At 43.8% G+C, this 21,394-nt stretch overlaps 1 protein-coding gene across 6 annotated transcripts in view; it reads right to left on the bottom strand.

Annotated features, from left to right (window-relative positions):
* FSTL4 (follistatin like 4) overlaps window positions 1-21,394 on the bottom strand; it is a 359,281-nt gene that overhangs the window by 41,612 nt on the left and 296,275 nt on the right. For all 6 annotated transcript variants that reach the window (XM_068959795.1, XM_068959798.1, XM_068959793.1 and 3 more), the window contains one exon: window positions 2,460-2,626. In XM_068959795.1, the coding sequence (XP_068815896.1) occupies window positions 2,460-2,626 (167 nt within the window). The remainder of the gene's footprint in view (window positions 1-2,459; window positions 2,627-21,394) is intronic.

The raw sequence follows: 21,394 nt of genomic DNA on the forward strand, positions 1-21,394 counted from the left end.
TGAAATATAATATGAGGATTTTTCCAAGTGCATGAATATCCTGTAGGTTTGTATGTGATTACCGCTGTGCCAGGAGCAGGGAGGATTTTCTTGAAGTTAAAAAGGTGCAATTAATCTCCTGTTGCACTTCCAATTAGCAAAATTGCTAACGTTATTGTGAAAAGCAGAAATGCAATTGAGTTTCTGCTTGAGGCAAACACAAAGAAAACTGAAGTAATTTAATTAACTGACTTCAAGTATATTAAGAAGCACACTGCCTTTACTTTCCTGCTACCAATGCCTTTAAATAGGTTTAATGCGAGTTTGCGTACCTACAAGAGGCTGAAAGTTTGAACTGTCTGTTGCCACCCAAACCAAGCTGTGCAGTTGGGTGCGCGGGTTTCCATGTATTTCCACACTGCAGACCTCAAAGCACATGCTGCTCGTACATCCATCTTGCTCACCAGAATCAACCCAAAACACAAGCACGTTCTGTGAACTTTTCGCACTGCAGATTAACCTGGCTAGTATCTCCTGAGTATGGATTTTTTTCAGCTTGTGATTCACCCAAATGAAAAGAATGGCTCTACCCAGTGAAGGAATAGGTTAGACTTTTAATTTGTTGCTGTAGTCTTCTTTGCACCGAGATCAGGAATTAGTGCAGTGTTTCTGAATGGAAATCACGGTTATAAGCTCACTTTCAAATGACCATCCCTTTGCCCCTGCTAGTAACAAGCGCTTCAAACACAGAGGTTCCCGTCCCTGATGGGGAGTGAGAGGATATATCCGAGCCCTGAAGTCCTGCGGACTGCTCACAGCGAAAGAGGTAAAGATCATCATCCCCAAAATGTGTCACCTGAAGTAACCAGAATACAGATGGCAGTGATATATAAGGAACATAAAAAGCTTTGCCATCTGTAATGTAATCTTTACTATGCTTAATCTGTGTCAAGGAATAGATCTGTTAAAAAGAATATTTGCACGAGATTGTAAAGGCAGTGAGCTGTTAGGTTAAACCATGTGCATGCTTTGGTATGCCACCTTCCCACAGTGAAGCAGTGTAAGCCTGATTCTGAGCATCCCATCTGGGCAGGTTTCCATGTATTTTTATACCAGTGACCCAAAGGTCATTATTCTCACCACGGCACTGAAGGATGTCGATAAGAAATCAGCTCAGGTACGCAGCTTCTGGCTAGCTCTGCAATCCAGCGCGTCTTCGTTATTGCACCTTTATGTTCCCATGCCAGCATTAGAGCAGGGTGCTTGCGGGATTCATGTTGCATTTCAATGTCATGTTCCAAACGGCAACAGGAATTGTATTCAAAAAGGGTAATACTTGCTTCGGTGAAAGGCGAGACTGTTTAGATGGGTGCAATTACTGAATTTGCGCATACAATAAACACCTATAATAATCACCTATATACAGGGCACAGAATTCTCCTATTGAGGCAGTCAACGGTTACAAGCTAAGTTGCGGGGCAGACTCCTATCCCATAGGCTGTAATTTTCATGTATTAATGTAGAAGAGTAGAACAAAGATTTTTCACATTTCAGCAATCCTGGATACACAAGAGTTTAGGGAGCTATATTATTGACTGTAACAACTCTGAACTGAGTGGGTATCAAATTAACAAGAGCTGAACAAAAATATAAATCAGCTCTTGCTGTAGTGTAATTAAAATAAAACCTGATTTACTGCATACTTTAATGCAAAGAGAAATGAAATAGAGACCATATTTTCTGTACACTACTTTCCACTCTCTCCATAATCAGACGTTATTAAATAAATGAGCAAGTTTATGCCATTATTCAGGTATTGTCTTTACCACAAACTATGACTCACACATCAGACCAGCAGTGCGAGTTAGAGATTCATCTTTCTTCCTTCAAGGGTATGGCCACTCCCTGTTGAATAATCCTGTATTTTAAACTGCTCATCAAAAACAGTAGCTGAGGAATAAGATGAGACTATGCTGAAGGGCAAGTGAAATAGGAGGACTACTGAAAAAAATGCGTTATTTGATTTAGATGCAGGAGAGATTTCATTGCCAATCATAGGTGTAGTGTTTCATACTCTGGATGAACCCATTCTGTTGTACTGGGAATGAGATATCTGAGAAGTACATGTTTTGTACAGCTCGTTTCCACTGGGGTTTCCAGGGTTGCTGCCTGTGGACCACTGGTTGCACCAAACTCAGCGAGCAATGAGGGATGAAGCATCAGTGCTAAGTAATTGCTGGGTTATCACTGCACTGAGTCGTGATTCTGTATTACCCTATTCTTCGTATCCGTACTCTCAGATGCTTATGTTGCTTCACTTTTGTTCCTTAAATGTTTTCATATAAAAACAACATATCATGCCAGCTTCCATTTTCCATAATAATAATGAAATAAAACTGTTCCCTTAAAACCATCAACTGTTAAATGAAGTCACATTCAGCACTCTAAAAAGAAAATTACAAGACTAATTCAGGTCTTACATTGATGTCTTCCAAATCGAGGAAGTTGAGGACGACTCCGTTGCGCTTCCAGATGATGGGGGGCCGCAGCGCTCCCCGGATGCTGCACGTCAGCACGGTGCTCAGACCAACCGTTACGGTGGTGACGCTGATCTTCTGCTCTTCTGGCAGGCTAAGTCGAACCACCTCTGCAAAAGGCAACGAAGCAGATGGTATTATTAACCTATTCCCCTTTCTCTCCCCTCCGTCTGCCCTCCTCCCAGATCCACGAATAACTTTGAAAGATTTTTGGCACAGAGATGGATATACCCTAGAAAATAAGGCAAAGTAGGAAGCATAGCAATTGAAGGTGCCATAGCCAAACTCCCTAGATCATTTTCCTCAGATGGCCATGGTAATTGTGGATTGGGACACCAAGAGATGTCTTCTGGCTAACCACGCTGCAACATCTAGGACTTTTTCAGGCCCTCTTCCTGAGGTGGGTGTCCCAGGGCAGGGGCAGCAGAAGGGATGCTCCAACCGCCATCAGCTCACAGGTGACCTCAGTTCAAAGGGACATATTGGCTGTTCGAACTGGGGTGCTAAGTCATGAACTGGGGTGGCAAGGTCCAAACCCAGTCTCCTGCTGCCATCTCAGGCATAGGGCAGGGACGGGAAGGAAAGGTGAGGGTTTTCCTGCTTTAAACCATCCTAATTTGTGTCGGTAGAGGACTCCTGCCAAAGTCCTCTGCAAAGCCACATGAGTCAGCCATGTTCCTTTCCTGAAGAAGCAGAATTAAGATAAGAATATTATCACTGAAAGAGAAATTAGCCTAGTTTTAAATGGCCCAAATATTAGGAAGCCAGCAAACAAGAAAACTCTCAACACCTTTACCAAATGCAACTACATATGGCATTTGAGATACAGATGTTCTTCTAAACTAAGCAGTGAGATGCCTTCCTGTACTTTATTTAAATTTTAAAATTCTGTTACTTCGATTTATATGTACCATACAGAAAAAAAAAAAAAAAGAAAGAAAGCCTGAGGCAGCAGGCCTTTTTATTTCTTTGAAACCACATCAGTGTCACATCATTTTCTTCTGGCCAATGCTCATAAAGATGTGTCTGCATATTTTGCCATGTGCGGCTGTACAGATAGGTAAGACATTTGATGTAGGAATTACTGTCACTGCAGATAGTCATTATTAAGCATTTCAGCAACAGTGAGCAAGCAATAGGGCAATCAAGCTGCATTGTCAAAATTGCAGCAGTCACAATTTTATCATTCACAGGATGTTTTTTGCAAGAAGGCCTTGAAACTATGTGACATTTAAATGCTCAAAACTCGTCTCTCGAGGTAATAGCCCGCTAGGATGAATGGGGACCGCTCACACCTCTTTCGGCGTTACACTGCTCCAGCCCATGGCTGCCGACGAGCTCTGCATGGCACTGCATCAGGAGGAATTACTCTGACCAGGGGGACACTCTGCTTCTTCCGTGAAGACCCATACGAGAGCTGGGAATCACTTAAATGGTACGTGCATTAGTAAGATTTAAACGGTATGTGCGCTTTCTTCTGGCCCTCTGATGAAGGGGTGACTTTCAGTGCCTCCAAACGCCCAGTTTCATGAGGTCAATTCACAGCTTAAGATATGATTTTGCCTTATGAGTTAAAAGCTTTGGTGGGAAAATCTCACACTCTTTTTCTGGCTTACACTATGGAAATGCACTAAATAAAAATAAAAAAAAAAACAGCATTCACTTTTGCAAAAATCATTTTCCATCTATTTTCATACTCCCTATCAGAAAAACTGCTTTAATATCTCTTGAGTAATACATCTGTTAAGCCTGTTAACTAAAACATTTGGTCCCTGTCAGTAGCCTCAGGAAGCCTGGCAGGATTCACTTTAACACACGAATCTATCAGCTGATTGTGAATATTTTGGTGCAAAGCCTGCTTGTGCCTTGTAATCCCTCCATCTAAGAAAGAAGTTGATTCAGTGTGCTACAAACTGTACTCACTGTTGTAGACGTGGAGCTGATTTAGGGTTGCAAAAATCAATACAACATTGCATGTCCCGGGTGCCAGAGGTTAGCCGTTCTTCTACTTAATATTCCTAGCTATTTGAGATACAGCACAAATTGCCAAGGAGAAACAGTAGCTATAGTTTTGATACACGGTTGATCAAAAATACATGTGTTTGATCAACTTACTGCTATGATTTGGGTTGCAGTAACTCCTAGAGATCTCAGACAAGAACGGGGCCTGACGCAGTTAGACCGCCAAACAGTTTCTGCCCTTGAAGCCTTACAATCTAATTGGAGCGACCGAGGAGGACTGGGAAGGGAAGGAGACGGATAATATTACCCACCTGAGGTCACAGAGTAGGTCCGAGGCAAAGGTGGGAATAGATAACACCTCGTTAAATAACATTGCCCTCAAACCCTCAGGTACTTGCTGAAGAACAGCAGAGATGCAGTGGCTGAGGACCACGGAGGATGGTCCGCAGGAGTATAATCAATCCCACATTGCACCATTTTCTTCCACAATCTCTATCGTAAGCATCTAAACAGCATATATGTACTAACAAGTTATTTTCTGCATAAAAGTAAGCTCCTCTTTTGAAGAAAATATTTGGAAAACACTTTTCGGAATAAAGAACAGATAATTACAAGAATCTGTAGCATGCGGTAGGGCTAATGAGGACCATCTTTACTTGAAGAGAAATGAAATAGAGGGTTATCCATTTACTGGAGAATTGTTTTTTCCTTCTCACTGCTATTTTCCTTAATTCCCGGTACAGTTTCTCGCACAGCTCTGAGCTCCTGGAACATGCTGGGCTCCTGTCAGCTCCGTCTTCAGCAACATTTTTTGAGTATGTTGCTGCAGTAAAATGTAAGGCTTTCCCCCCATCTGCAAATGACAGCCAAAGAGGCCTTGGTTTTTACATTTTGGAAGTACGCTAATGAAAAATACACTTGTTTTTACTTAAGAAGATACCTTGCAGAGCTGCCACTCTTGGATGAACCGTATCAGTCCAAGAGATGACTCTTCCGGTTCTAACATGCAATTAGTACAGATCGCTTCAACAATAAAAACACACTCCTCCTCTGAATACTTTCTGCAGTATGTTTGAGCACATCTTGCTACTAGTGCGCTAACCTGTAAAAGCCTTTCCATTAATGCAGGATTATTTTGTTTGGTTTTAGTCATTGCCTCGTTGTTATCATAATCTTGTACTTAAGTTAGAGGCTGAGACACACCGATGCGCGCTGGGTTATGCGTACAAATTATTCAAGTCACCGCAACGATTTTGTGTAGAACCCTCTAAATTAAATATTGAACTGTTCATTTTATTTTTAAAAACCTTTAGGAGGCAAAAGGATTTTTAGTAAGGCGATAAAACTGAAGGGAACAAACGGGTAGTATTCAAAGAGCACTCATTTGCAGAATACAGGCCAGCGCTAACGCTCTCCGGGGACGGTGGGAAGGAGGAGCGGCCGCGGGAATCGCGCAGCAGCTCCAGGAATGGAGGGGCCGTGCAAGCCCGCGGCAGCGACCTGTCCCGCCGGACGCCGCGCCGCCTGCCTGCTCTCAGGAGCTGGGTGTTATTCCAGGGAAGGATTATTCTGCCCCGTTCCTCATACTTCTCTCTCCGCCGTCATCCGCAGCCCCACAGAGGCTACGACGCGGTGCAGACCTTTGCTCTGACCCAGGCGTAAACCAGCCTCATGTTCTTATGTCAAATTTCCTGCAATACCAGGTCCCACGGTGACACATCTGAGAACGTGAAGTCCTACTAATCCCTTTTCTTGCTAAAAATAACAAGGCGTCGTCGAGCGTTTTCCTCCGTCCCTCCTCCTTTCCAGTTTTGTTTCTGAAGGTGCTAAGCAGGAGTGGCACTGCCACCCTTGGCAAGCGCTGCATACTAATGCCAGCAGGTATTACTCGTTGGGCTGTTTTATCAAGGAAATCTTTTCTTTGCTGTCATCTGCAGCCCGCCAAAGGCAATCACAATTTCACAATGAAGACATGTATAATTGAGGTCATTATAGGGAGCAACCTGGAATGAGCATCTACGGAGAAAAACTCATTGATTTAGCACGGCGTGGAGATAATTTACATAGTTAATGTTGGTTGCCAGCCTGCCGTTGCTCACGCTAAACTATACACAGGAACAGATATCACATTTTTTAAAATGCTTAATAACATTAATTAGATCTTTTCACTTAAATATGAAGAAAACATACTTTTTGATACATTGCTACTGCCTCTAATCATTGTTACATTTGTCCAGGGGTATCCTCCCCTGCTAAAAAACAATACGGAGCAATTGACTTTACTGCTTAGATTCTGCTTAGGGAACAATGCTTTTTTTTTTAATCCTGTAACTGGCTTTTAGTGAGTCACACTCACTAAAACTGTAGCCTTGTCTGAAGTAATGGATGGACTTACCTTTCAAAGGTAAGTCTCAAGCACAGATTTCTGCCCCCAAATTAGGATGCTCCTGCACAAAGAGACCCTTCGTTTTCGAACTGAAGCATGGGTAATACAGCCCTAAATACATGGCACGTTCCTCCAGCACTGGGTTAAGCTAGCATTGACTGAACGGGATGCAAACTTTTGCCTCCGCTTACTTCCCCAAGTCCTGCAGCTGGGTTTAGGAACTGTATTGTATTAGCAAAATCTGCTTACTGCCTTGTGGCCCAATATTGCAGCACCGAGGTCAATGGTGACTTCAGTGGGTGTTTTAATAGATAAAAGAGGCACCTCTATGTGAATCCAGCCTCAGGTGAAGAGCTAACTGAATCAACAAAATCGAAACAACTAATGGATAAGAGGAAAAATAGGGTATATCTTTTGTAATTATTTTTCTTTTTCTCCAGTAATTTTGATGGGATGTATTTGGCCTTGCAGAGAGAGGGGAGAGCAATGTTAGACCTTCTTAAATCCGAGCAGACTGCAGCTAACGGATTTTAAAAGGACTGTGTGACATGTGAGATGTATTTCTAAATATGACATTGAACATGAAGTTTTGATAGCCAAAGAATGACTTCAGCGTGTGGCGATACCGTACGGGAGACCGTACGGGATGACATGTGGCCAGCTAATTAGCCGCTGCAGAGCGAGATTAAAAGAAATAAAGGGCAGTTCACAGTGGGGTTGAATCTGTGAAGCTCTACATAATATGCTTATAATAGTCATATCAGCATTAGGGTATTTGCAAAATACCAGGTGGTTTAATTTCTGCCCTATTTCATAGACCAAATAAATGAATCAACCAAAATATTAGTACACAAATCATTCTGGGTCTGCATGCCTTCACAAGCCTGTCAAACAGGCTGTTTTCAGGACTAGCGCCAGAAGAAATGTTGCCACGTTATCACGCTTTGCCGGTTATTAAGGTTCAACAAGTCAATCTGATCCAGAAGTATTTACTGTCTACTGACCTGCCCAGGGTCCGTGAAGGATTATCCATCAACCCCACAAGAACACTCCATTTTCTGAACGCCAGCTTAGAATTACAGGAAAGCCAGCCGTGCTACTAAAAATATTTATGTTATTAATTAACAACATTAAAGTTGTTAATGAACATGATTAAACTTGTTCATAATTAATTAACCCAGAGGATTCCTGTAGCTCCTGCAGCAGTTCAGAGTAGATGATCGGGAGGATTTTTCCAGTTTTATAATCTGTGGAAAACCCCATCCACAGCCTGATCCCGAGCATCATCCTGTGAGCCTACATGGGGCTTCCTGGGCTACGACCTGCCTCTGCCTACCTGATTTCAGTGGGGTGATTCAGGAGTTTGGTTTCCCTGGAAAAGAGGCACCAAAACGCAGTACTCAGCTAAGGCTTGTAAGCTTAATTAATGCGAATAATAAAATGATTTCTAAAGCTAAGTAGCAATGTTCATACCTCAGCTTTATTTTGTAACTGCCGTAATTCAAATTATTAATGTAATTTATAAATCCTTCGGTGTGCTACTTCAGGGAGTATCTATTGTAAAGTCGCCACTAAATTAATAATGCTGCTTTGTAAGTCATAAAAAAGCATAACCGTATTTCTAGCAGTATGAAAGAATTTAGTGCCTGAAGCCCTTTTCGGTCATTAGTCAGGAAGGCCACAGGCCATGACTTATTGAGGTAGGTCCTAATCTTGCACTGCAAGGACGCAACGTGCCTTGTGATGACGTTTGGAGTCAGCACATGCAAATACCCAGCGATAGCCAGGGCTGGTGCTGCGCTATGCAAGGAGACCCCTCCTCTCCTTCCAGTCAAGTTTGGACGACTCTTGCAGTCAGTGTGATTACGAAATTTAGATAAAATATATGAGAAAAGCAGAAATTGAAAAACAATTAAACACCACACACTCCTTCACTTTTCTTCTGCGGCTGACGCTCTGTGGGTTTGCAATATAGCATCAGCAACCTGTGCACCTCTCGGGACGTGCCAGATAGTTCATTATTTCCATAATGAGAATATCCAGAATAGAACAAAGCTTAGCCTGAAGGGGGAAAATGTCTCATGCCTGAGTCTGGTCCAGTTTGCAGCTCAGAGGGAATAGGATGACCCTGTCACATGTGCACTGGGCTGCCCTTGCTCCTGCAAAGGGCTTGCATGTTCCTCTGAACCCTCCAGCAGAGGGAGGAGATGTCCCCGGACAAGGACCACCACCTTTTCAAGCTATTTGACGCTAGAGCAGCAAAGAGGGTGCTCCTCCAGCTCTGTGACGGTGGCTTCAGCCCTCCTGACACTGGAGAGGGAGGCCGGTGCCACCTCGGAGCTGCAGGTCAATGGCTTCCGTGCCCGGTGAAGAGCTGGCGCCCTGGGTCATCCTCGACACGGCCAGCGGGCAGGGATGGGGCATGCTGGCTCGCTTCCACCGCTGGCCAATTCCCCACATTTTAGGTGACGGGCTTTGATAGAGACATCCGCACTGGTAATGCCCAATTTGGAGAGAGAAATTCCCTTCAAATGCCTGCTTCGACCGTTAGCTAAGCTATACGCTGATTCCTTCAGATAATCATACAAATTTTGAAGAGAAGCCCTGCTTTCCCATGTGAATTTGCATCAAGTACATTCGCCTAGCTAACACATTTGTTAATACCATTTATATTGACTTCTAACCAAACACAGCTTCTCCATCTACACTCTTCTAAAGATCAATTGCCTTTTCCTCAGTAAGGGAACAAGCAGCGTATTTTCCATGGTAAAATCCCATTTCTGCACTCCTGTTGCTAATCAGAGGGAGAATATTTGGTTTGTGCAGGAAGGGATAATTCATTCATTCTTGAAAGTACATGAATAAATATAAGTTGTTCAGTGCTTAATTATCTAATCTCCTGAGGGTGATAAGTGATGGATTCATTATGTAAATCAGCATAAGTAGTCTATTTTAGAGAACAGTTTACATAACTGCATTTGTTTTTACTTTAAATTCTTATTTCCCACAGATTCCAAGAGCAATGTTGATATTATTAATTTTTGATAAAATATTCCCATGTTGTGTCAACAGTGTCCTGTCTAGATTGTAACAGCCATGCATTTTCCTAGTCAATTTATTAATTTAAAAAGTAAAATTGCTAACGGACTAATGGGTTCTCTTAATTACTTCTCGCAGTCCTGCCATTAAAACGCTTGACTCAAAAGAGTTGTCTGTTTTTCTCAAGAACAATCAGAAACTTACTATAATTTCCACCTTTACCTGTCTCAGAATGACTACGGGAGAGTAGTGCTGAAATCTTGTTCTGAACCCACAGAAAAAAACATTTTGTTTCTAGAAACAGCTCTCCATAGTAGTATCCATAGTAGTACCAGTTGTTTCAGAGCCACAGAAAACAGTACTTGTCTTTTGTAAAAGGCTTTACTGCAAGTATCTACACTTCTAGCTGTTTACAAGTTGCTCCTGGTCCTTCAGATACTCCTTCGCTTCCACATGGAGAAGTCTTTAGCACAAGCAGGTTCTTTCAAAGCAATGAAAAGTTTTAAGGGCAATCACTACCTCTATTTAAACCATGGTGTTTCAGAGCTGGAGAGGACCAGAAAACATACAAAAGCACTAAAATTTTTTTTTTTTTGCATTTCTGTAAGTTACAGTAGCTGAGCTGATTTACATCTGATTCGAGGCAGAAAAAGATGTGGATCCTGGCGGAGGATGCGGCATGCCAAGCTTCTCCCTGGAGTGAATTTTTACAGCTACCTTATAAACCCCTAGAGTTTAGCATGGAAATACTGTCAGACCACTAACTACAGTATGACTTGTGGGACCTGCTGCAATGTATAAGTAAATTACTTTGAAGATAGAGACAAGTCAGGCCACAGGGTATTTGGGGTTCAAGAAGCATTCACATATAGTTTAAAACTCCTGAGCTGTCGGAAAGGGCTGCGTTGAAATGCTCCCGTCTCTGACTCTCTGCTCATTTTATGTTGGGAGGTCTGTGGCCAACAACACGCAACGAACGTGAGAAACTGAAAAATGCATGAACCTGGCGACAAGGAGCCTAGAGAAATGGCCCAGGTTGCCTCTGAGCCCTAGTTTAAGAGTTTCTGGAAAAAATCCCAAGCTTTTAAAATCAGGTCTATTTATTTCTTTCATTTTCCCACATATACTGCATTCATAAACAACCAAATCAGTGATACCAGACCTTTTGAGCTGTAAATAAGCATTAGTAATACTTTTCATGGAGCTTTCATTGCTCTTTCTATGGATGACAGCAAATTTAGCTGTGGTGATTATATGGATATTGCATCTTTTCTGACTGTAGCTACGCTTAATAAACGCAAGGACTCTGCTCTCCTGTGCTCATGCTGGCCTAAGCCAGAGCTGGAGCTATTTCATCATTCCCCTTGAACTCCTACGCCAGCCGTTACCCATTTGGGCTTTGCCTTATTAAAGCCAGTCTCTCTCTCTCCAAGGCATTTGGTGATTTTCCTTATAAACAGTCTCCGGGCTCCCAGTCCAGCAGTATAAAAGCAAAACACATTTCATTTGTAAATTATAGTTGCACAAGCGGTGAAAAAGCCACACAATAAAAAGCGAGCGACTATCAGGCACACCTCGAGATTTATGAAATGCACCCGGGGGCGGACGTGCAACTTGCAGAGCGATACACGGAAATGCTATCCACCACGTCGCAAAACAGCGTTACTTGGCGTAAGGACCGCCAGCGACTCTGCGGCTCAGCTCAAGCTGCACCTCGAGGAAGCGTTTCTGTTTTTCCCAAATTTCCCTCTGCCATCCTGCCCTGGAGGGGTTGGTGTTCGGCCCAATTCGATGCATTTTGGTGGGGCTGAGCTTTGTTTTCTGGGGCTGGACAGGGACCTGGTGGGGAGCAGGGGCTGCAGGCAGGCAAACCCTTGTTTCTCAATTAAGGCAGGATCTTCCTTAAGCACTAAATGCTGTTGTGGAGTTCTTGGCCGCTGCAAGGCTTCTTCCAGCACGGCGGCTCCAGCCGCCAGGCCAATGCAAGGCTGCCGCTCAGCAGCGGCAGCTGGATCCAGGTAACATCTTGTATTTTAAAAACACACTAGCTGATAAAAACTTCTGCATGGGCACTCTCATGTGTGTCCCTTCCATATTCGAAAGACAGCTTAACCGAAGCTGAGAAACAAATGAGAAGTGCGTAGAAAAAACAGGTGTTGTTTGCAAAGAAACAGGAAATTAAAAACATTCCCTTCTGAAACAGCGGGTGAACTGCAAGCAAAGAGGAAAGAATAATACCGCAGGAAAAGCCCACAACTCATGTTACCCGCACACGTATGGTTGTGGCCAGTTTTTCTTGCAGTTAAATCTTTTAAAATTGAAACTCCTGCAGTCAAGAGCCTTTTAGCATCCCCACGTAAGTGGCACAGGCAATTCCTCGGTGCCACCGTGTGATTCAGTCTCCCCCTTGTAAAAGTCCACTCCTGGCCTTTCTAAAAATACTTTAAAAGATTGCCCAGAAACCACGGTAATAGGGGCCATATAAGTACCGTTAGCATGTCATGTCAATGGATTTCTCGTTAAAAACCCTCAGAGTTTTGCAGATAAAATCCACGTATAACGCTGAAATTTAATTACATCAAAATACTCCAAAGCAGAGATTCCCAGCTACTGCTGCGGGAAACTTAAATTCCAGTAATACAAGAATGATCAAAGCTGGCTCCTTGAAAATAATAGGAAAAGCAAATCATCTACACGATCATATTGAGAGGCATATTGAAAAGCTGGCAAAATCAAATGTGTCCACTCATGCTTTGTGTACCAGCTGCCAACATTAGCTTTTGGGAACTTCTAACTCTTCAGAGCAAAATGATTTATAGGAGCTGCTCTTTATCATTCAGGCTTATGACTCTGATGCTACATAAAAAAACCCCAGCATTAAGAGAGCATTCAGGCTGCAAAGTGAAGCAACAGTAGAAAACAGGGGAACGGAGGTAGCCCGCCTCGCTCCGGCTGCGCGCACGCATACCTTATGCCATGCACTTCGTAAGTCTATCAGCCTACGCTATTTTTGCACAGAGCAGACAGGGCTTATTTAGAGAGTAGCTTTTCAATATTTTGTTTTTCTTATCTTACCTCCTAGGCCTTATTTGCCACACACTATTCAAACTTTGCTCTGAGGGCAGAAATGACTCATTTCTGCACAGATTTTTCTGTGACACCCATCGGTGTTAAGGCCGTTTCAGAAAGGCCAGCGAGCACCTTTGAAACGCCTGCTTTAAGTGAGCTGTGCAGCCTCAGAGAGGGATTATTTGGCACTATTTTTTAGCCCTTAATCCTTCTGCTTAGCTGTGAGGTGCTCCTGGCTTTGCTCTGGTTTGCCAGCCTTGGAGCAGGCCGGGCACTCCCCTTCGATGCCGGGTCCCAGGCTCCCTCCCAAGGCCGCTGGGCCAGCTCGTCCCTGCGCCGCTACGTTAGCCATCTGCCCTCTTCACATTTTGCAGGTCCAGCAAAAGTCGCTTTGTCCTGCCGTTGCGATGCGCCAACCTTGTTTGCAGCCACGCGCCTGCAGGGACAGCCTCTGCCGGCGCTGCCCGAGCGCCCAGCGCCCACCGAGCCTTGCCAGGATTTCACTGCCGCCGCAAGCCACAAGTGTTCCCAGCCTCGGCGCAAACTGCACCTCTGCTTGCATCTCGCAGCTTAGCCAAACTTGGGCTGTTCTCGCACTGCCCTGTCCCCGCAGCCCTCGGCACGAAGGTTGTCCATGCAAACCTCAGGCAGACACACGCTTTGTCTCCGTTCCAAATCAACAGTATTTAAAATATGGAGCACTTTTCCATTCAATCTCCCCTACCGCGAAACTGCTTTTTTTTTCCTATTTTCACTTATTCTCTTCTCAGCTTCTACCAACCGCATCCCATTATTTCTTTGTATGTGAGATTCAATGGCTTCACTCTATCAGCTATCTCCTCCCTATATAGGTGATTATAGACTGCAAGACAGAGATTTTGCCTATCCTAATAGAATATACTCTCAGATACCTGGTAACTATTGCTAAATACTGATTTTTGAGGCCAACTGCCTCAAAGGTCCATGCCTTGTTTACGTTTAATGATCACAGACTAAAATCAGCTCAATACACTGAATGTCTGAGGAATGCACATTGCACTTCATATCATGAATTTTTGCTGGCTAAGTCTCTATCTTACCTATAAATACAATTTTTAAACATATATTTAATTTCTAAAAGTATAGAAGAAATTGAGTGAATGGCCAATCAAATGAAAGCTTATTTAAAGTGAAATTATTTGCCAGCTTGGCCACCATATGCCAAGTGCTGCAAACAACAATAATATTCATCAAATCAAGAGCCTACCAATAGTTTCCTTTTTAAGATCTTTGGCACAGAGCTCAGCACATAACTATTATCAACCAGGGCTTGTTTCTAGGTAATGCATCGTCAGTGGAATTATTAGCCAAATTGGGGTGGTTGGTTTGCACGTGGTCAATTGCTTTCGCTAGTATCTTACCTATATAATATGTAAATAATATCTTGGTGATGGGAAAAACTGCAAAAATTACACTTGTTCAGTATCAAAGCGTACCTACGGCCCATGATGGTAATGTTAAAGGTAAAAATTACCAGCATAAGACTTGCAGCCAAGAAACAGAATTAATAAGATCAGTGGTTGGTTGGTACATGCCAGTATATATTATCTATTGTGTAATTCATGGCTTTGATAATGAAATGATTTTCACAAACATAACATGACATTCATTCACTAAGATATAATACATACCTGCAGGGCATTCAGTGAAAAGCTTTCTGTAGTACTTTAATTGATGTATAGTCCTTTGTGGTTTACACCTGTTCAAAGCTCTCGCTCAAATCCCTCATTTTTAATTGGCTCAAATATATTATTATTAATTTGGGTGAGCAACTAATGGTAATTTATGGAGCTACTATTTAGTTGGTTCTAACACCACTGTAGCACCAGACATGATGTCTGACAAGGTTTTGTTTAGATATTATATGTCATTAAGTGAGATAGAGCACACCAAGAGAACCCAACCAGGATCAGGGATTCATGACGTGAAGCTTTGTTTGAACATACCTGAACCACAGTAAATGCCCTGCAGACTCCACAATCCGAATATGCAAGAAACACTAAAGACAGCATGGGAACTAAAGACAGCAAAGAACTACTCGATAAAATGACGTGCATCAAGCAGAACGAACTCTGCCAGGCATGGAGGCCAGGTTTCCTCTCCCAGCTCACAAATGGTATTGCAGAAACTGGAAAAAATGTCATAAATTATTGATATGAAGGACTGATTATATCTTATCCCTGTCTTTTAGTTTCAGATACTTTCACCAAGGTGACTAACTCAGTAATAAAGTATTTGGGATTTCTCTGTCTGTGGAAAGACCCCAGCTGCATGAGCGTGTGCTGCTGGCAGTAGGTAATCCCAGGTGGAAGGGATTTAGTAAGCATTGGCTAAATTATGCTATTTGAACCGGGTGACAGGAAAACTCGTTCATTAGTCTTACAGTTATGCTTCATCTTTTGCCAGACCTCTAATTTCTGTATCTTTTCTATGGTTTTCCCCCTTCCCTTTCCTTTACTAAGGCTACATTTAGCAACACAGCAAAATGCCAACATTTATGGAATTGGGAAGGATTTCCCTTGATACCAAAAGAAAGGCATCCCACAGGTATATTTAACCACTAACCACAAATCTAGTGCCAAAGTCAGGACACACGTCTCTTTCAGTCCTGACAAGGGTGATGCTGGGAAAGGGATTTTGATTTTCCAGCCCATTTTCATTAAGACTCAAGGCCCACCTGCTGATAGCGTGGAATTTACTGCTGAGCTTTGGTCCTTGGGTAAGGCAACTGCAGTGGCCCCCAGGAGCAACAAGCAAATGGGGAACAGAGGACTGCAATGTTCGTAATGCCGCCACAAGAAAAGCAAACTTCACACCTAATCATAACCCATATAACCTTCTCAGGAGAATTTCTTCTGAGCCTCTGCAAAGCAGTGGTCAGCTCCCCCTGCACAGGCTCAGATCCAACCACCACACAGTATGGGCTGAGCGCAATGCTTGATAAACCTTGTTAAATGGGTTGGAGCAGGGAAGTACAGGATTAGGACCTGTAATCTTTAAGGCACTAGCTGAAATGATCCCTACCTACTTCCCTGTCCTTTAGCTGTCCTCCTGGAGCAAGTCATGAACTGCACCTGACTACAGATATGCCAGCAGGTCCCAAGGAATGCACCAAGGGCTGAACTGCATGGACACCTCTGTCCTTTGCCCCAAATGACAGCACTGCTAAGCCTGTAATTTTAAATGCTCCTCTGAAGCCACGGCTATTTCATTATACTTCAAGCACTGCAAATCATTAACTCTCAATATAAATCAAGAACAATGCTTATACAAGAAATGTCAAGGATGAAGTACTGAAGTCAGGGACATATTGTGAAAAAGGCTCTTAATGAGTCCCAGTAATATATTTCTGATGTTTGAACAAACACAACATTCATAAACCACTGCAGAACTGTTCCTCTCAGATGGAATGGAACCTTTATTCCCAGGTTACAGACGACAGTGATTGAAGGAAGGACAAAAGCCAAGGACACTGAACCAGGCAAATCAGTGGTCCCCAACATTTTCAGGCAAAGCGGCACAGAAATATTTCATGTTCATCTTCTGTAATGCATTCTCCTGCCTACAGCAGCATGGAAACCTGCTTATAGCAATTTCCTTCTAGGTTCTTTGCTTAGCATTACATGTGGCTATGAACTGCTCATCAAAATTTATGCTACATACTTAGGGAAGAAGTGCGCTTATCTCCTGTAGGGCTACAGATGGGAAAGTAAAGTAAGGAGACCCCTTCCTCCTCCGTTTCCCATTATTATCTGGCACAAGAAGCCCCCACAGCAGCCCTGTACGTCCTTGCATTTTCCAGAATATCAGGCCAAGGAAGAGGAGCCCAGCTGTCACTCCTGCCAGGGTGCTGCCAGTGGACTACAGAAAAACGTGCGTGGATGGTCTCTTGTGAACACAATCTTGGAAGGATTTTTGGGTCTGAAGTGCCATGAGTCCAGGACTATGTGTATCATCTCATTGATGCTTACAGTTTGGTGCAACTTGCAGGGGGAGACGCAAACCTGCACTTGCTCTTGAGGTAAGAAATGCAGCAAATGTGCAAGAACGTGAAAGGGTATTACCTGACAGAGGAGGATGTGAAGAATTTATGTAGGATGACTAATCTACAGTGGGAGACATTGGAATTTGTCCAGGATGTCAAGGTTAGCAACAGCACTTCTATTACAAAAAATGTTATGGGTGAATCTTAAACGACTACAGATGGTCAGGTGTTGATTTTGCATGTCCTCTGAAAGACAGTCCTGTCAGCAAAACAGTGCCTTCTAACCAAATTCTGAAGTTCAGTACTCTGTCAGCAGGAAGAGTGTTGGCTCTTTAACTGATTCATCAAAATATTGTTCTTTTAGCTTCCTCTAGTGACTTTCCACTCAAGCACTGCTCTGTTGCTGGTTCACCAAGACAAGAATATCTACAAAATACATAGCTCTTCTCTCTCCCTCCCTGCAATATGATTTTATGAGAAGAACGTAAAATCCCTTGCTTTACAGATGGTGAACTGAAGCAGAGAAAGACGTAGTTACCCAGCTGACGTTACGTAGCATATCTGAACCAGAACCAGATGCCTTATTTCCCAAGGTTACTCCTCCAGCTTTGATTACTCTATAATCCCTCATGGTGGAACCAGAATGTACATACGGTCCCTCCACCCTGGAGTGCTCTTCTCCCACTGTGAGCAAGGTTTGGGTTTGCAGTGGAGATAATGTCCTGTTTTGACCTTGGCTTATGCAAGGTTTTGCCCAAGGGCAGACTGGGGACTGTCACCCTTGAACCTGACAGAAACACAGTCTGAGAGGAGACTGTGGGCTGCTCTAAAATATATAACCTTGGAACTAACAGCCTAATGCCACCAGCAATGTTATCCAAAAAACTTTCTGCACCTTCATGCTGTTACATCACACTATAAATCATCTGAGTCATCATCAGAGGAGTCTTTAGATCCTTGCTTGGCTTTTCTATGCGCATTAAGCCTCAAACCGGCTCCCTTTCTAACGATAAAATAGGGTGTGCTACCCCATAGCGATGGTGCCTGCAGGACTGGGACACTGAGTCACGTCCTCTGCTGTGCTGGTGCTCTTCCTTGCCTCTTCTCCACTTCGGCTAGAAGCTTTTCCTCATCCTCCCATTTCTGACGGAAAGAGAGCACGGTGTCCTAGGCAGGGCACTCCTGCCCACCTTGGTACAAGCCAGCAGACAAGGGTGACCCCTGCACAGGTCGCAGCTGGCAGCAACATCATTGCGCGGCTCGGCGCTCCTCCCAGGCTTCCCTCCAGCCTCACCAGCCTGCTGTCGCTGTCACATTCATCATCGAGCGCGTACCCAAACAGAAGATACCATGCACTAACCCATTTATTTCCTCTTGTTATTGATGACCTTTCCTGACTTTTGTAACTCCATGTCGCTCCCCCACTCCTGAGTTATGAGCTCACCCCTAACTCAGGGAAATAAATGAAGTTTCCCATCGCCCTTTTGTATATACCCATTTAGTAGCTTTCTATTATCAACCTTTAAAGTTTTATCCCCCAGTACCTTCTTTTACAGCGGCATAAGAGATTGAGATGCAGGGCTGTATATGAATGAGAACAGTTTTGGTTTCACTGAGCGAAGAGCTTTGCTGCTTTGCAGATGCGAGAGCCATTTTTGCTGAGCCACCAGACCACGTCTGAAGCTCTGCAACCAAATTCTGCTCAGCGCTTGCGACCCTGCGGTTGCGCTGGCAGAGGACATGCTGTCTTCTTCTGACTAATGCTAAGATCATCTGCAGAACAAGGTCTGCCATCAAAATGACAAGATATATCACACAAATCACCAGTGCCGAGAGGCAGAGAAGATTTTTGAGGACAGCCTGCTAGAGGATATCATGACTGTACAGCACTGCATACAGTACGCTCAGATAAGGATCCTTTCAAAAGCTTTAGTTGGCAAAGTTTCTGTGAAAGCGCAGTGTTTCTTAAAAGAATCACTTTTGTCTTTGACCTGTCAGTAAAATGCCAGAAGAATTAAATCAGATGACACAGGAATCCTCAAGGTAATACTTAAATTCTTTGGCTGTGTTTGTCTCAGGAGCTACTGTGCTCCAGATGCTTTAATGACCAGTTTTAAAGGTCACACTAGTCCGCATGTTCTCATTCTCAGTCACGCTGCTTCATCACACCGCCTCCCCCACCACCCTGGGGGTGACATGGTTTCTGGGGGGAAACACCTCTGCCGGGATGCTGCGCAGGAACTCATGGGCTCCTGTCATCTCCCTCACCTCCAGGACCAGCCCTCCTTCACGAGACGCTGCAGCACCGCACTGCACACATGAATGTACCAGTGTACCTCGTCCCTGCTCGGCAGCCTGACACGGGCTTCAGGATTCAGACTCTCCTGGCGGCCCTGCTGGTCCCTGCTAGGTCAGCTAAGGGCAAATTACTTTGAAAATTAGGGGCTACGTACCCTGTGCTGGAGTGAGGGAAGACGTGGTTCCTTGTCTGTGCAACAGAAACCCCGTGAGGTCGAAAGCCTGGCAAGTCTAGGAGCAGGGGAAATCATGAGGACTCCTTGGCCTGTGCTCCACAAGCTTTACACTGTGTAGGAGTGGTGGTTGCAGAGATCAGCTGCTGGTCAGCGTAGACAAATGTGAAATAATTAGCCCGTGAGCAGAGAGAACCTATCCAGGGAACATTTGCTAATTGCAGCAATCACGTGCAGCACTCAATAGGATGCCATCATTCATTTATTAATTTATTTATTTTGAACAGAAACCTTCAAGAACATCCCTTTGGTGTACAGTGAGAAAGGAAAAGGAAAGCTTTTACGGCATGAGAAAACACAAACACCACAGCGATTTTTCTTCTTGCGTACAGTACCTAGGCGGGCCTGGGCGAGAAGCAGTGCCACTGTCCTGTGAGGCAGATGGCAAAGCAGCAGGACACAGCCCCGGGGATGGCCCAAGACCTGAAGGTTGAGGACAGGACATAAATAAAGTCCTCGCTTACGCGAGGCGAAAATACCGGGATTTCCCACTGAAGCTTCAAGACGTGAAAGGACTGGAGACCTGATAATACTCACATATTGCCACACCGGTAAAGAGCGATATAATACGGAAATATGAGCAGATTAGAGAACTCAGCATAGCTTCATAAAATAAAACAAACATTAAAAATATTTTTTCAGGCAGTTAAGTGACGTCAAGAATATGGAAGAAAAATTAGCTGTTTTCTGAAGGGAAGGGTAGAAATTGAAAAGATAGAGAATTATTTTATCTGCGTAAATCAGAAACAAATTTTGTAGCTCATGGTATGATTTCTGATGACTTTTGCTCTTAAAATAAAAAATTAAACGGCCTTCTTTGGAACTTAATAAAAGCACAATGGAAGAACTGGCTGGAAGGCAGGAAGCTCACCAGCTCATTTACGAGAGGAGTGCTTATTGCATAAAGCTCGGGAGAGGAAGCGGGTAGGGAGATGGTTCAGTTAGGGAACAAACAGGGAAAAGTACGTTCAGAATTTAAAACTGGAGGATTTTGTGCCAAACAAATTGCTGCAGGGAATCCATTTCTATGAAATATTGTTTCACTCTTATCCTTATGCAACGAATAATAACAATTTCACCTATATGACACACAAAACAACCCCAAAGAATGCGTCTATTATCTGTTAAGGCTCTATACTTTTCAGTCCCTGTTGAACAGACAGAGAAATTAAGGCAAATGCAGAACTTGTGCCAACCTCGACCAAGGCTGGGAGCCGAGCCTCGAAAAAGAACAGAAGATTCCTGGGCTCCCCAAGGGGAAGGGGATGCTCAGGCTCCTATAAATCTGTGCCTGACTCAGAGCAAATTAGCATTGCCTCTTGGGAGAGAAAATAAATTAAATATCAAAACAACCGTGCGATGAATCGGTGGCTGGAGCAAAGGTGGGCGTCGGGAAAGGTTCCCCGGCAAAGGACGGTGAAGGACAGCCTTGGTGAGACGAGCAACCGTGGCTTCTGCTTCCCCAGTCTTCTGGGACTCCTTTAGGAGGCATCTGACACACACCTGACGCATGTGACACACAGCAATAATGGTGACGGGTACACAGAGCTCTCTCCTGGAGAACTGACACCATGGATTTAAACACACACTGCTCTTAGGAATAGAAATGAGCTGTACGACCCTCCGCTCTTCACATATCCATTTCCCGTTGCAGATCAGGTTTGTTGTATTTGTAATAGGAAAAGCCTTTACTTAAGTATCCTTTCTTTCCACACCTTCTCCTGGTTTTTTGAACCAGCACCTTCTCATGCAATGTTTCCCTGTGAGCCCCAGAAAGAAGGTGGGTCGAAGTCGCAGAGCGTATCATCGCCTGCAGAAGACTTTATTGGCAGTGGTAGAAGTCTTTTACAATTCTTTACAGGTGAAT

Source organism: Struthio camelus, chromosome 13, assembly GCF_040807025.1.
Source record: "Struthio camelus isolate bStrCam1 chromosome 13, bStrCam1.hap1, whole genome shotgun sequence".
NCBI lineage: Eukaryota > Metazoa > Chordata > Aves > Struthioniformes > Struthionidae > Struthio > Struthio camelus.